The 15,698-nt window shown below is 51.7% G+C and overlaps 1 protein-coding gene across 3 annotated transcripts in view; it reads left to right on the forward strand.

Annotated features, from left to right (window-relative positions):
• Prkrip1 (PRKR interacting protein 1) overlaps positions 1 to 15,698 on the forward strand; it is a 29,825-nt gene that overhangs the window by 13,828 nt on the left and 299 nt on the right. The window contains exon 6 of one of the 3 annotated variants that reach the window (XR_007832349.1): positions 12,237 to 12,947. Coding sequence is in view for 2 of the 3 variants with exons in the window: in XM_051161300.1 (XP_051017257.1) it covers positions 12,237 to 12,334 (98 nt within the window). In the remaining variant the exon portion in view is untranslated. Of the gene's footprint in view, positions 1 to 9,035; positions 9,107 to 12,236; positions 13,128 to 15,698 lie in introns of those variants that run through there. The other 2 variants (XM_051161300.1, XM_051161301.1) reach the window with 2 other exon arrangements.

Genomic DNA, 15,698 nt, shown 5'->3' on the forward strand with positions numbered 1-15,698 from the left:
AAGATAGAAGGACCTGGCTTCTATCCCCAGGGCTGCATTAGGTTGGGCCTGGTTATGTGCGTCTCAACCTCAGCACTCAGGAGGTGGAAGCCGAGGGGTCAGAAGCTTAAAGTTCTCCTCAGAACTGCATGAACAATGTTCTCATTGCTACAGTGTGTGGGCCACGTGTCATACCAGAACTACCTGGTTGTGTGCGCTTTCTGTTGATGAATAATAGCAGAAATAAGTCTGCAGGTTGTCAGAAGTGACTTACGTGCCTTTCTCCTCGACTTTTCTGATTATTTCCTTATTTTTCGTTTTGTGAAGAAGTAAGCTTTCTAGTAGTTGCCTGGTTAAAAAGAATAGAATGTAACTGTGCTGCCACAGTGGGCCACAAGGTGGCCCCAGCACACTATGGGGCTCTGCTGGGTTGACAGTGACCCATCTGTGAAGTTCTTCGTTCCTCTTTAAAAAGGTGGGGTGGCAGGAAGGGCAGCTGCCTATGCTGTGTTCTGTGCTGGGTAGTGACTCAGTCAGTGTCCTGCAGCTGTGTGTGCAGTGACTCAGTCAGTGTCCTGCAGCTGTGTGTGCATAGTGACTCCGTGTCCTGCCGCTGTGTGTGTGGTGACTCAGTCAGTGTCCTGCAGCTGTGTGTGCAGTGACTCAGTCAGTGTCCTGCAGCTGTGTGTGTAGTGACTCAGTCAGTGTCCTGCAGCTGTGTGTGCAGTGACTCAGTCAGTGTCCTGCAGCTGTGTGTGCAGTGACTCAGTCAGTGTCCTGCAGCTGTGTGTATAGTGACTCAGTGTCCTGCAGCTGTGTGTGCGGTGACTCAGTCAGTGTCCTGCAGCTGTGTGTGCAGTGACTCAGTCAGTGTCCTGCAGCTGTGTGTGCAGTGACTCAGTCAGTGTCCTGCAGCTGTGTGTGCAGTGACTCAGTCAGTGTCCTGCAGCTGTGTGTGCAGTGACTCAGTCAGTGTCCTGCAGCTGTGTGTGCGGTGACTCAGTCAGTGTCCTGCAGCTGTGTGTGTAGCGACTCAGTCAGTGTCCTGCAGCTGTGTGTGCAGTGACTCAGTCAGTGTCCTGCAGCTGTGTGTGCGGTGACTCAGTCAGTGTCCTGCAGCTGTGTGTGCAGTGACTCAGTCAGTGTCCTGCAGCTGTGTGTGCGGTGACTCAGTCAGTGTCCTGCAGCTGTGTGTGCAGTGACTCAGTCAGTGTCCTGCAGCTGTGTGTGCAGTGACTCAGTCAGTGTCCTGCAGCTGTGTGTGCAGTGACTCAGTCAGTGTCCTGCAGCTGTGTGTGGTGACTCAGTGTCCTGCAGCTGTGTGTGCAGTGACTCAGTCAGTGTCCTGCAGCTGTGTGTGCGGTGACTCAGTCAGTGTCCTGCAGCTGTGTGTGTGGTGACTCAGTCAGTGTCCTGCAGCTGTGTGTGCGGTGACTCAGTCAGTGTCCTGCAGCTGTGTGTGCGGTGACTCAGTCAGTGTCCTGCAGCTGTGTGTGGTGACTCAGTCAGTGTCCTGCAGCTGTGTGTGCGGTGACTCAGTCAGTGTCCTGCAGCTGTGTGTGTGGTAACTCAGTGTCCTGCAGCTGTGTGTGTGGTAACTCAGTGTCCTGCAGCTGTGTGTGTGGTGACTCAGTGTCCTGCAGCTGTGTGTGTGGTGACTCAGTCAGTGTCCTGCAGCTGTGTGTGTGGTAACTCAGTGTCCTGCAGCTGTGTGTGTGGTGACTCAGTCAGTGTCCTGCAGCTGTGTGTGTGGTGACTCAGTCAGTGTCCTGCAGCTGTGTGTGCGGTGACTCAGTCAGTGTCCTGCAGCTGTGTGTGCGGTGACTCAGTCAGTGTCCTGCAGCTGTGTGTGTGGTAACTCAGTGTCCTGCAGCTGTGTGTGTGGTGACTCAGTCAGTGTCCTGCAGCTCTGTGTGTGGTGACTCAGTGTCCTGCAGCTGTGTGTGTATAGTGACTCAGTCAGTGTCCTGCAGCTGTGTGTGCAGTGACTCAGTCAGTGTCCTGCAGCTGTGTGTGCAGTGACTCAGTCAGTGTCCTGCAGCTGTGTGTGTGGTGACTCAGTCAGTGTCCTGCAGCTGTGTGTGCGGTGACTCAGTCAGTGTCCTGCAGCTGTGTGTGTGGTGACTCAGTCAGTGTCCTGCAGCTGTGTGTGCAGTGACTCAGTCAGTGTCCTGCAGCTGTGTGTGCAGTGACTCAGTCAGTGTCCTGCAGCTGTGTGTGCGGTGACTCAGTCAGTGTCCTGCAGCTGTGTGTGTGGTGACTCAGTCAGTGTCCTGCAGCTGTGTGTGCAGTGACTCAGTCAGTGTCCTGCAGCTGTGTGTGGTGACTCAGTCAGTGTCCTGCAGCTGTGTGTGCGGTGACTCAGTCAGTGTCCTGCAGCTGTGTGTGTAGTGACTCAGTCAGTGTCCTGCAGCTGTGTGTGGTGACTCAGTCAGTGTCCTGCAGCTGTGTGTGCGGTGACTCAGTCAGTGTCCTGCAGCTGTGTGTGGTGACTCAGTCAGTGTCCTGCAGCTGTGTGTGTGGTGACTCAGTCAGTGTCCTGCAGCTGTGTGTGCAGTGACTCAGTCAGTGTCCTGCAGCTGTGTGTGTAGTGACTCAGTCAGTGTCCTGCAGCTGTGTGTGTGGTGACTCAGTCAGTGTCCTGCAGCTGTGTGTGTGGTGACTCAGTCAGTGTCCTGCAGCTGTGTGTGCAGTGACTCAGTCAGTGTCCTGCAGCTGTGTGTGCGGTGACTCAGTCAGTGTCCTGCAGCTGTGTGTATAGCGACTCAGTCAGTGTCCTGCAGCTGTGTGTGTGGTGACTCAGTCAGTGTCCTGCAGCTGTGTGTGTGGTGACTCAGTCAGTGTCCTGCAGCTGTGTGTGCGGTGACTCAGTCAGTGTCCTGCAGCTGTGTGTGGTGACTCAGTCAGTGTCCTGCAGCTGTGTGTATAGTGACTCAGTCAGTGTCCTGCAGCTGTGTGTGCGGTGACTCAGTCAGTGTCCTGCAGCTGTGTGTGTAGCGACTCAGTCAGTGTCCTGCAGCTGTGTGTGCAGTGACTCAGTCAGTGTCCTGCAGCTGTGTGTGTGGTGACTCAGTCAGTGTCCTGCAGCTGTGTGTGCAGTGACTCAGTCAGTGTCCTGCAGCTGTGTGTGTAGTGACTCAGTCAGTGTCCTGCAGCTGTGTGTGTGGTGACTCAGTCAGTGTCCTGCAGCTGTGTGTGTAGTGACTCAGTCAGTGTCCTGCAGCTGTGTGTGCGGTGACTCAGTCAGTGTCCTGCAGCTGTGTGTGCGGTGACTCAGTCAGTGTCCTGCAGCTGTGTGTGCAGTGACTCAGTCAGTGTCCTGCAGCTGTGTGTGGTGACTCAGTGTCCTGCAGCTGTGTGTGTGCAGTGACTCAGTCAGTGTCCTGCAGCTGTGTGTGTAGTGACTCAGTCAGTGTCCTGCAGCTGTGTGTGCAGTGACTCAGTCAGTGTCCTGCAGCTGTGTGTGCGGTGACTCAGTCAGTGTCCTGCAGCTGTGTGTGCAGTGACTCAGTCAGTGTCCTGCAGCTGTGTGTGCAGTGACTCAGTCAGTGTCCTGCAGCTGTGTGTGCGGTGACTCAGTCAGTGTCCTGCAGCTGTGTGTGCAGTGACTCAGTCAGTGTCCTGCAGCTGTGTGTGCGGTGACTCAGTGTCCTGCAGCTGTGTGTGCGGTGACTCAGTCAGTGTCCTGCAGCTCTGTGTGTGGTGACTCAGTGTCCTGCAGCTGTGTGTGCAGTGACTCAGTCAGTGTCCTGCAGCTGTGTGTGTGATGACTCAGTCAGTGTCCTGCAGCTGTGTGTGCAGTGACTCAGTCAGTGTCCTGCAGCTGTGTGTGCGGTGACTCAGTCAGTGTCCTGCAGCTGTGTGTGCAGTGACTCAGTCAGTGTCCTGCAGCTGTGTGTGTGGTGACTCAGTGTCCTGCAGCTGTGTGTGCGGTGACTCAGTCAGTGTCCTGCAGCTGTGTGTGCAGTGACTCAGTCAGTGTCCTGCAGCTGTGTGTGTGGTGACTCAGTCAGTGTCCTGCAGCTGTGTGTGTGGTGACTCAGTCAGTGTCCTGCAGCTGTGTGTGCAGTGACTCAGTCAGTGTCCTGCAGCTGTGTGTGCAGTGACTCAGTCAGTGTCCTGCAGCTGTGTGTGCAGTGACTCAGTCAGTGTCCTGCAGCTGTGTGTGTGGTGACTCAGTCAGTGTCCTGCAGCTGTGTGTGCAGTGACTCAGTCAGTGTCCTGCAGCTGTGTGTGGTGACTCAGTCAGTGTCCTGCCGCTGTGTGTGTGATGACTCAGTCAGTGTCCTGCAGCTGTGTGTGCAGTGACTCAGTCAGTGTCCTGCAGCTGTGTGTGCAGTGACTCAGTCAGTGTCCTGCAGCTGTGTGTGCAGTGACTCAGTCAGTGTCCTGCAGCTGTGTGTGCGGTGACTCAGTGTCCTGCAGCTGTGTGTGCGGTGACTCAGTCAGTGTCCTGCAGCTCTGTGTGTGTGATGACTCAGTCAGTGTCCTGCAGCTGTGTGTGCGGTGACTCAGTGTCCTGCAGCTGTGTGTGCGGTGACTCAGTCAGTGTCCTGCAGCTGTGTGTGCAGTGACTCAGTCAGTGTCCTGCAGCTGTGTGTGCAGTGACTCAGTCAGTGTCCTGCAGCTGTGTGTGTGGTGACTCAGTGTCCTGCAGCTGTGTGTGCGGTGACTCAGTCAGTGTCCTGCAGCTGTGTGTGTGGTGACTCAGTCAGTGTCCTGCAGCTGTGTGTGCGGTGACTCAGTCAGTGTCCTGCAGCTGTGTGTGCAGTGACTCAGTCAGTGTCCTGCAGCTGTGTGTGCAGTGACTCAGTCAGTGTCCTGCAGCTGTGTGTGCAGTGACTCAGTCAGTGTCCTGCAGCTGTGTGTGTGGTGACTCAGTGTCCTGCAGCTGTGTGTGCGGTGACTCAGTCAGTGTCCTGCAGCTGTGTGTGCAGTGACTCAGTCAGTGTCCTGCAGCTGTGTGTGCGGTGACTCAGTGTCCTGCAGCTGTGTGTGTGGTGACTCAGTCAGTGTCCTGCAGCTGTGTGTGCAGTGACTCAGTCAGTGTCCTGCAGCTGTGTGTGTGGTGACTCAGTGTCCTGCAGCTGTGTGTGCAGTGACTCAGTCAGTGTCCTGCAGCTGTGTGTGTGGTGACTCAGTCAGTGTCCTGCAGCTGTGTGTGCAGTGACTCAGTCAGTGTCCTGCAGCTGTGTGTGCAGTGACTCAGTCAGTGTCCTGCAGCTGTGTGTGCAGTGACTCAGTCAGTGTCCTGCAGCTGTGTGTGTGGTGACTCAGTCAGTGTCCTGCAGCTGTGTGTGTGGTGACTCAGTCAGTGTCCTGCAGCTGTGTGTGTGGTGACTCAGTCAGTGTCCTGCAGCTGTGTGTGTGGTGACTCAGTCAGTGTCCTGCAGCTGTGTGTGTGATGACTCAGTCAGTGTCCTGCAGCTGTGTGTGCAGTGACTCAGTCAGTGTCCTGCAGCTGTGTGTGTAGTGACTCAGTCAGTGTCCTGCAGCTGTGTGTGTGATGACTCAGTCAGTGTCCTGCAGCTGTGTGTGTGGTGACTCAGTCAGTGTCCTGCAGCTGTGTGTGTGGTGACTCAGTCAGTGTCCTGCAGCTGTGTGTGTGGTGACTCAGTCAGTGTCCTGCAGCTGTGTGTGTGATGACTCAGTCAGTGTCCTGCAGCTGTGTGTGCAGTGACTCAGTCAGTGTCCTGCAGCTGTGTGTGCGGTGACTCAGTCAGTGTCCTGCAGCTGTGTGTATAGCGACTCAGTCAGTGTCCTGCAGCTGTGTGTGTAGTGACTCAGTCAGTGTCCTGCAGCTGTGTGTGTGATGACTCAGTCAGTGTCCTGCAGCTGTGTGTGTGGTGACTCAGTCAGTGTCCTGCAGCTGTGTGTGTGATGACTCAGTCAGTGTCCTGCAGCTGTGTGTGCGGTGACTCAGTCAGTGTCCTGCAGCTGTGTGTGTGGTGACTCAGTGTCCTGCAGCTGTGTGTGTGATGACTCAGTCAGTGTCCTGCAGCTGTGTGTGTGGTGACTCAGTCAGTGTCCTGCAGCTGTGTGTGTGGTGACTCAGTGTCCTGCAGCTGTGTGTGTGATGACTCAGTCAGTGTCCTGCAGCTGTGTGTGTGATGACTCAGTCAGTGTCCTGCAGCTGTGTGTGCAGTGACTCAGTCAGTGTCCTGCAGCTGTGTGTATAGTGACTCAGTGTCCTGCAGCTGTGTGTGCGGTGACTCAGTCAGTGTCCTGCAGCTGTGTGTGCGGTGACTCAGTCAGTGTCCTGCAGCTCTGTGTGTGGTGACTCAGTGTCCTGCAGCTGTGTGTGCGGTGACTCAGTCAGTGTCCTGCAGCTGTGTGTGTGGTGACTCAGTGTCCTACAACTGTGCTCTGTAGTAGCTGAGCACCCTGCAAATTGGGACTTGGGTTTGAGTACCAGCACCTGTTTGGCATGAGCCAGCTTTGATCCTTCTGTGTCCCTGAGCTCCCCAGTTATGTGTGGGAACCACAGTTTTGCTTCCCTAAGACAGCTGCCTTCCAACGGAACCTGGGGTGACCTTGAGGCGCTCTGTATTGGGCACAGCTGGAGCTCTTTGTCAGCCTCAGCGCTAGCTGCACCTTGGCCTGGGCTTCTCTTGTCTGGAGGGCTCAGCTGCTGCTAGTAAGTACATCAGAAGCAGCCATCTCCCCTTGATCATTGCAGTGACCGTATCTCCTGGCACTGCCAGATGCTCCTAATCAGAAAGGCACGGGATTCTTTTTGAGTAGAGATACTCTAGAGACGCTCTCTCTGGATGGCACCTGGCATGTGCTCTGGACCAACGCTCAGATCTCCAGGCTTAAGTGTAGTGGACTGGAAAGCTGCCCTGTTCTTTGTGTCCTTTGATCATGAAGCCGCTGTGTTTGGCTTGGGAATCTTTAGAGCACATTGAAGAGGAGTGGAGAGTGATAGTGGCCTTTAGTCCTCATGGAAATAACCGCTGACAGACTGCTGGGGTCTCCTTGCTCTCGGTCTTTCATCCTCGTGCCCTGTTCTCGTTAACACCGGGCTGAACTTCGTATCACAGGCAGTTTCCCATGACCTTGTAATTCCATAGTACTGGAGTGTTTTGTTTTGCTTTGCTTTGGGGTGGGGGTTGTTACATTTTGTTTTGTCTGTTTCCTGTCTGAGCCATCTGATGAAAAACAAAAACAAAAACCCTGTCATCTGGGGCTGGAGAGACAGCTCTTCCAGTTGGACCCGGGTTCAATTCCCAGCACCCACATGACAGCTCACATCTATCTGTAACTCCAAGATCTGGCATCCAAAGACACACACACACAGGCAAACCACCAATGTGCATAAAATAAAATTAAAGTAATTAAAAAAAAACTTGTCATCCTCAGTTGCACCCAGGGATATGTCTGCAAGTTGAATAAAGTCTCCAAATCGTCCACACTGTGGCTCAGTGGGTAAAGGTGCTTATCAGCCAAGCTAAGGACCTGAGTTCAATCCTCAGGACCTGCTTGGAAGAAGGAAAAGACTCCCTCAGTTTGTCCTCTGACCCCCACACAAGAATATATAAATATAACATCCCATAACATAATATATGATAATAAATCTTTGGCGCCTGGATTTTAAAGTACTGTGGGAATGATAGTTACAGAGTAATGAAAGGTGGGGCTGGTGAGATGACTTAGTGGGTAAATGACTTTCCACTGAGCCTGACGACTGAGTTCAACACCCAGGACCCACATAGTAGAGGAGAGCACTGACTCCTGACGTCCACACGTGTGCTCTGGCACGAGCACAGCAGGCACGTTAATTCTTAAAAAGTAGTGGAAGGAAACAATTACAAAGAAAATATCAGGGCAAGCATGGTACAATAATTCTAGCACTTGGGAATTGCCTGGCGTTTGAGGAGAACATAGACTTTGAAAGATTATGTCTCAGACAAACAAATCCCAGGTGTCAAAATGCCCTTCTCCAAAAAGATTACTATTCTTTGTGTTTTGGAGGAGGATTTTTTTTTTTTTTTTTTTAGATAGGGTTATGTGTGGTGGTTTGAATGAGAGTGCCTCCCAAAGGCTCATGTATTTGAATGCTTAGTCATCAGTTGGTACTGTTTGACAGTGTTCTTGAGGAGCAGTGTTGCTGGGGTGGCCTTTGAGGTAGGTTGGTTGGTTGGTTGGTTGGTTGATTTTTTTTGGTTTCTTGAGACAGGGTTTCTCAGAGGCTGGCCTGGAACTCAAATCCATCCTCCTGCCTCTGCCTCCCAAGTGCTGGGACTAAAGGCATGCGCCACCAGGCCCAGTATCTCGAACTCTCTGCCTTCTGCCTGAAGAGCAGGATGTGAAGTTCCCGGCTACTTCTCCAGCGCCACCCCTGCCTGCTCGCTGCCATGACGACCACGGACTAAACCCTGATGATGTAACCAAGCGCACAGTGTCTTTCCACAGCACAACAGTAGACTGGGTCTTTGTGTAGCCGTGCCTGGCCTTGACCTCACAGTGGTCTGCCTGCTTCTTGTTCCTAGTGCTGGGATCAAACGCTTATGTCACCATGTTCAGATTAGTGGTGGTGTTTAGGGGTTTGTTTTTGTTTATGTTTTTTTGTTTGTTTTGTGACAGGGTTTCTCTGAGACAGCCCTGGCCATCCTGGACCTTGTTTTATAAACCAGGCTAGCCTTAAACTCAAGAGATCGGCCTGACTCTGCCTCCCAAGTGCTGGGATTATTTCAGACTGTTTGAAATTCAATGTGAAAATGAGGATGGCTGGTCTACAAAGCGAGTTCAGGACAAGGCTACACAGAGAAACCCTGTCTTGAAAAAGAAGAACCAAAAATAAGTTACACACACTTGGTTTTACAATGTTTGGTTAGGCTTGAACCTAGGCACTTGCACATGCTAGGCAAGCACTCTACCACTGAGCTGCATCTCCAGCCCCCAGAATGCTTCTAGATGCATGGAAAATTGGGATGGTAGAGTTCTAATGTACCCAGTCTCCCGTTTAACACCCTAATCTACTTACAGTTGCTAGCTAGTTTCCCTCCCGTATCCAGGACCCTTACCTTTTATTCCCTCCCTTTGTCCTGCTGCAGAATTCAGCACAGAGCCCCAGAGTGTCCAGTCATCAGGTGGCCTTGGGCTCCACTGACTGAGACAGCTCCTCAGACTATCTGGGTCAGTGTCTAGAAGATCCCTCAGTTGGGTCTGGGGAGGTGGCTCAGAGGTTAAGAGCACTGGCTGCTCTTCCAGAGAGAGGTTCTGAGTTCAATTCCCAGCAACCATATGGTGGCTCACAAACGTCTATAATGTGGTCTGGTGTCCTCTTCTGGTGTGCAGATGTACATGCAGGCAGAGCACTGTATACATGATATCTTTAAATTGAAAAAAAAAATCCCTCAGTTAAAGCCAAGCACAGTGGCGCATGCCTGTAATCCCAGCATTCAGGGGCACAGAGGCAGGTGGATCTTTGTGAATTTGAGGCCAGCCTGGTCTACAAAGTGAGTCCAGGACAGGCAGGGCTACACAGAAAACCCTGTTTTCAAAAACAAACAACAAAAAGACCCCTCAGCTGGGATTTGACTGATGTCTCTCCTGTGGTTGGGCTGGAGCTGCTGGAGCGTGTGCCACTGTCCTATACCACTGGCACGTCTAGGCTGGACACTGGGAGGCTGACATGACTTAGCACTGCTTCTCAGGGTCGCAGCGGTGGTTGATGGGTTTCATTTGTTTTCTTATTGTGGTGCTGCGGGTGGGAGCCATGGCCTCTCATGCTAGGCAAGCCCTGTAGTGTGGCGCTGCATCCCAGCTCACCTGAGATGTTACCAACATCTGCTGGTGTTGGCGTTGGCCACAGCACAGAGTTAGTGGTTATCAGGCTTGCCCACTATAAATTCACTGTTCTTCCTCCAAATAATGTACGTTTGGAAGGAAACCACCATGTGCAACCCATCATACCTAAGGCCTGAGGTCCAGTCAGGCACTTCCAACCTCCAGGCAGAGATCTATAAACATCCACTTATGAGATGGCCTCTCCGTCTACATAAGTGTTTGTCTTTGAGGACCTGTGTGTGTGACCCAGTCTTTCTTTACCTTGTTGTTGGAGTTGTCTGTTGTCCCTGTGGTGAGGTCTCACTATTGTGTGTCAGCCAGCCACAAGCTGTCAGCACGTCCTTACTTTGTACCGTAAGATATTCCAGGTTCATCATGAGAGTTCTCTGCCCTCAATGTAGCATTGGTTGTTGGTCCAGGACATCTGCTTTCTTTTGTTGGTGCAAGGCCATTGGGATGAAGTGGAAGGAATCGTTCATCTTTGGCTGGCAGAGAAAGCATTGGTGGTCAGTTCTGTTGTGCATAGGCGCTAAGTGATGTAGCCTGGTGGGCTCACCATCACACAATATAGCCCATCAGTCACTGGGCAGCACGAGGAGGTGTGTGTGTCATGAACAGTGCCTACAGTTTCTTTGTTTTGTCTTTTTATTTTTTGGGGTTTTGTTTGTTTTTCAAATCAGGATTTCTCTATGTAACCTTGGCTGTCTTGAACTCACTTTGTAGACCAGGCTGGCCTCAAACTCACAGCAATCTGCCTGCCTCTGCCTCTCAAGTGCTGGGATTAAAGGTGTGCACCACCATGCCTGGCTTCTTTCTTCTTTCTTTCTTTTTTTTTTTTTGTTGTTGTTGTTGGTGGTGGTGGTGGTGGTGGTGGTGGATTTTTTTGAGACAGGGTTTTTCTTGTAGTCTGGCTGCCCTGGACTCACTTTATAGACCAGGCTGGCCTCAAACTCACAAGGATCTGCCTGCCTGTGCCTTCTTGAGTGCTGGGATTAAAAGTGTGTGCCACCATGCCTGGCCTTTTTTTTTTTTTTTTTTTTTTTTTAAGATTTATTTATCATGTGTACAGCATTCTGCCCACATGCAGGCCCAAAGGGGCCTCTGTCACCAGCTCTCACTATAGATGGTTGTGTTGCTGGGAATTGAACTCAGGACCTCTGGAAGAGCAGCCAGTGTTCTCCTTATACCAGAGCACAGAGGCCCTTTGCCTGTAGCCTTAGACCCTGCTCTGTTCCAGTACTGTTGGTCAGCACCACCCCTGCCCTTCACAGAGATGATCTTAGGTCAGCTGGATTCTACATTCCATTCTAATCCCTGACCTGACCTAAGTGACTTTAAAGATTTATTTTTTTAATTTATATGTCAATGTCTGCACTTATATATATACATGCATGTGTAAGACCCTGTGAAGGCAAGGAAGGCATCAGATCATCTGGAGTTGGAGATAATTTTGTTTTGCTTGCATGTATGTATGTATGTGCACTACATGTGTGCCTAATGCCTACAGAGTTACACATGGTTGTAAACCACCATGTGGGTGCTGGGCCACCCATCTCTCCAGTCCATTGCATGGATTTTGTCCAATGCATAGTATGGTGAGTCCACCAGTAAAATGTACAAAGTAGTTTCACTGTGCTGACAAGTCCCTGGTGAGTCAGCTGGGCCCCTGTGCTGAGGCTCTCCCCTGCCTCTTCCAGCCAGCTCCCACCCACTCCCCTGCTCTCAGTTCAAGAGGGACTGGAGACAAGTTGTCTGTGCTGTTCTGTGGGCCAGGTTAGCTATGCCATAGTACTTAGTGCAGTGTTAGAATATGCTAGAAGCCTAAGAGCTGCCATAGGTTATAAGGAGCGGGGTCGCAGGCCATGAGGGAAGTCCGGAGGCCAGCATGGTGGTGTGGGCACAGCCTCTTGCCTTGTGGGCTTTTGTTTGCGCTTCGGTTGGAAGATCCTTTTTCCATCTGTAGTAAGAACCTGAGGCTTGGGGGCAGGGTGGGGTGTGTGTGAAAGGCCTGAGTGTCTTTTATGGTGCCCATACAGGTGATGATGTAGACCATGCACTCATCAGGCCTGGTTTGTGGGTGTTGGGTTCTGATGTGTACATCCAGGTGTTTTGGGCCAGACTGAGGTGTCCCTCTGAGAGCAGTGTAGTTTGCTTTTGTGACAGACCTTCCAAACAGTGGCATTGAGCACTGGTGGGCACAAAGGCTACCTTTGGCTCCTGGCTGCTTCTGCCCAGGAACAAGTATGCCCTCAGCTCTCTGTCCTCTTTCTGAGACAGGGTTTGCTGCCCAGGCTGGCCTCAAACTCACTATGTAGCTGAGGATAGCCTTGAACTTTTTATCATCCTGCCTCTCCATTTTGAAAGTGCTGGGATTGTAGGTATAGCGTCCATACTCTTCCTCATTTAGAACTCCCTTATCTCTGTTGGATCTGTCTGCTTAGGATTTGAATATTGTGTGGTTACAGAACCGGATGAGTGCCAGGAACAGCACGCCAGCAGCTCTGAGGAGGCGTCTGGAACAGAGGAGGAGGGAGAGGAGCCCAGTGTCATCATGGGTCGGTGAGGAGTTTCAGCAGCCATGAGCCCAGCTCATTCCATGACCAGCCTCAAGAAAGGAACCAAGGCTGTGGCCCAGCGGCTAGACTGGCTGTGTTGGGAGAAGGCAGGAGCCTCCTGCAGCCCTGCCTGCCTGCAGAGCAGAGGGACTGCCTACTGTGTCCTGCCCTGCCCTTGCTGAAGGGGACTGCCTCACTTCCCCTGATGCCTGCTCCCTTCTGCTTGAACAGCAGTGAGCTCTAGGCTGCTTCTGTGAAGGGAATATTTATTTAGTAAAGAGCAGAAAACCACATGTGCAAGATATTAATTCCCAGAGCCTCGGAGAAGCCATGAGGTGGCCCAGAGACTGCGATTTGCCAGGTCGTCTTCTGCAGACCTCCTTCCAGATCTACTTAGGCACGCGGACTTGGGAAAGGCCTGCGCTGTGGCTGCCCAGCCCTGTCCCTTTATGGAGCAGTAGACTTGGAAGCTGAAGAGCTGTGCCGCCCAGCAGTTCCCAGAACAAATGAGACAGTGGGGCCCACCGTAGAGGCTGGGCAGAAGGAGAGAGGCTCCAGGAGAACAACAGGTGGCAAAAGAAAGCAAGGGTTGTCCCAGACACACCTGGGAAACGGAGACAGGTATTGGCCAAAAGCCTTCCTCCCATCCTTAAATCAGAGAGGGGCTGGAGAGGGTAGAACTCTTAGGTGGAGAAAACCCCACTGTCACCAGGATTTAGAGGCAGCCGGTCCTCCCACTGAGTCCTTGAGTGACACTGGATCAGACCTGCTGTGTGTACTTACCCAGTGTGCAACCAGTACTTGCAGAATACAGAAGATCAGGCATCATGCAGGGAGAAGAGAGGTGACCCAGAGTCCTTGATGGCCTTGGTCCCCAGAGCCATGAGGCCAGTGGGCGGCAGGCAGTTTCTAGTAGAGCTCGAGTGTCTGGAGCGTCTCCAGCTCTCCAGTGTGCCGCAAGCCTTTTATGGATGCTGGTAGCGTTTTGAGTGAAATGAGAGCTAAGAATATCTTCTACTTTTAATGTGTTGTTTGACAGCTCATACATGTTAACACTGCACTCTGATCATGTTTACTCCCCTTCTCTTAGCGCACGGAGTCGTGTTCCCAACAGACTCCCCTCCTGCTTTCATGTCTTGTGTTGGCACAGCATGCTGCACTTCATGAGGCTTGGGTGGTGGTTATTTACCAAACCGTGGGAACCTTACCAGCGGCTATGCCACTGAGGAAAGTGACTCCCTCTCCCCTTCTGTAGCACAAAGTCCCTGGTCCCACTCTGAGCCACGTGACATCTATGATAACCTCTGTCTTCATAGCAGTTTGGGTCACATGAGATCTGCCATTAATTCTCCCTTGACCCAGCTGAGTCAAGGTTCTTTGCTTTGAACCTGCAGCCTAGACCTCGTGGGTTTCTGTTCCTGCTGGATGGGGCTACTGAGGAGCAGGGCTGGGAACAAGCCCCTTCCTGCCGCTGCCACTTGGCCTGCCTAGCACTGCACTCAACACACTTTGACAATGACTAACAGGACTCCAGGCTGCTGCTGACATGGAGGAGGAAGCGTCTGAAGGAGGAGCCTCGGCTAAAGTTCTATCAGAACTGAGGGTTAGCTGACTCCTGCGCAGTCTTCAGACTGTTATTTGTTTAGGGAAATGAGCAGTTAGGTGGCCTCACTGAGGCAGGTGGGTGATACTGCCAGCCACCCTCAAAGCCATAATAAAGAGGAGGACCACACCATTATGTGCTCATGGGCTCATGGGTAGAGAGAACCCTGCAAAACCTCAGGAGTGTGGCCATCTCACCCCAACCTGCACAGTCTCTCCTCGGCCTTTTCCATTCACTCTCTTAATGATACGTGACGAGACTTGGCATGACAGCCTGGTCATTTAAAGTAGAACATTCTTTAACCTGCTAGATTGCTTGTGGAGCTTCCTTCCCAAATAAGATTTCTCTGCTACAGTTGGTAGGGCTGGGGCTGAACCGCCATGGATGTGCTGTCCCAGGGAGGGCTTGCTGGTAGCATCACTGCAGGGCTGAAGATGCACAGCCCTCCTTTCGTGGTGCCTGTCCACGTGATGACTGTTTGATAAAACATGGCTTTTTGTGTGATGGTTGTGGTTCATGCACCTGTGTGCACACTGCACAAGGATTACAGGTATGCACACCCAGCATTTTAGTGGGTGTTCAGGATTTGAACTCATGTCTTTATACTTGCACAGTAAACACTCTTACTCACTGAGCTATCTCCTCAGCCCTCATAAAATAGAATGAGTCAGGGGCTGGAGGGATAGCTCAGCAGTTATGAGCACCTATTGCTCTTGCACAAGATCTGTGTTTGGTTCCCAGAACCTACACAGCAGCTCACAGTCATCTCTAACTCCAGTTCTTGAGGATCTGGCACCTTCTTCCGACCTCCATGGGCACTAAGCATGCATGTAGTATACATACATACAGGCAGACAGAACACACAAAATCTATTTAAAAATAGGTTCAAGCCTCATTATTCCATATTTGTGAATTGCCTATGAGTTAAGATTTGCAATTCACAAATCCATACTTGTGGTGTTTAGAGTCCTTTGCAGACGCTCAGTGTCAACACATCCCCAGCTGAGGTTGAAGGATCGGCCCCACTGCCTTGTTTCAGCGCGCACACTCAGTGCCCTTCCCGCAGTCTGTCTAGGCCATGTTCTGGTCTTGTGGTTCTCCAGGCAGCATTGCTGTTTGAGAGACCTCTCCAGGCATTGTGCTAGAATGCTGTGTAGTGCTCCTATGTGGGGAAGTCAGAGCAGGACCTTCAAACAGCCGCTCACATCACATCTGCAGTCAAGAGTAGAGAGATGAATATGTGCTTGCTCCCTTGTGCTGAGTTTGGTTTCTTAAACAGGTCAGGACCCCTTGCCTAGGGAACAGTCCCACTCACAGTGGGCCTGGTCTTCCCACATCAGTTAAGACAGTTTGGGACTGGAGAAATGGCTCAGCAGCTACTCCTCAGAGATCCTACGTTCTATTTCCAGCATGTACATGTTGGCTCACAACTGTCTGTGACGCTAATTCCAGGAAATCTGACATCTTCTAGTGTCTGAGGCATGGCACACACGGTGCACAGACTGCATTCAGGCAAACACAAATAATACATTGTGGTTTGAATAAGAATGACCCCCATACACTCATCTATTTGAATGCATGGCTCTCAGTTGGTGGACTGTTCAGGAAGAATTAAAAGGTGTGGATTTGCTGGGCGGTGGTGCACACCTTTAATCCCAGCACTTGGGAGGCAGAGGCCGGTGGATCTCTGAGTTCGAGGCCAGCCTGGTCTGCAAAGTGAGTTTCAGGACATCCAAGGCTACACAGAGAAACCCTGTCAAAACAAAGAA

Source organism: Acomys russatus, chromosome 19 (genome assembly GCF_903995435.1).
Source record: "Acomys russatus chromosome 19, mAcoRus1.1, whole genome shotgun sequence".
NCBI lineage: Eukaryota > Metazoa > Chordata > Mammalia > Rodentia > Muridae > Acomys > Acomys russatus.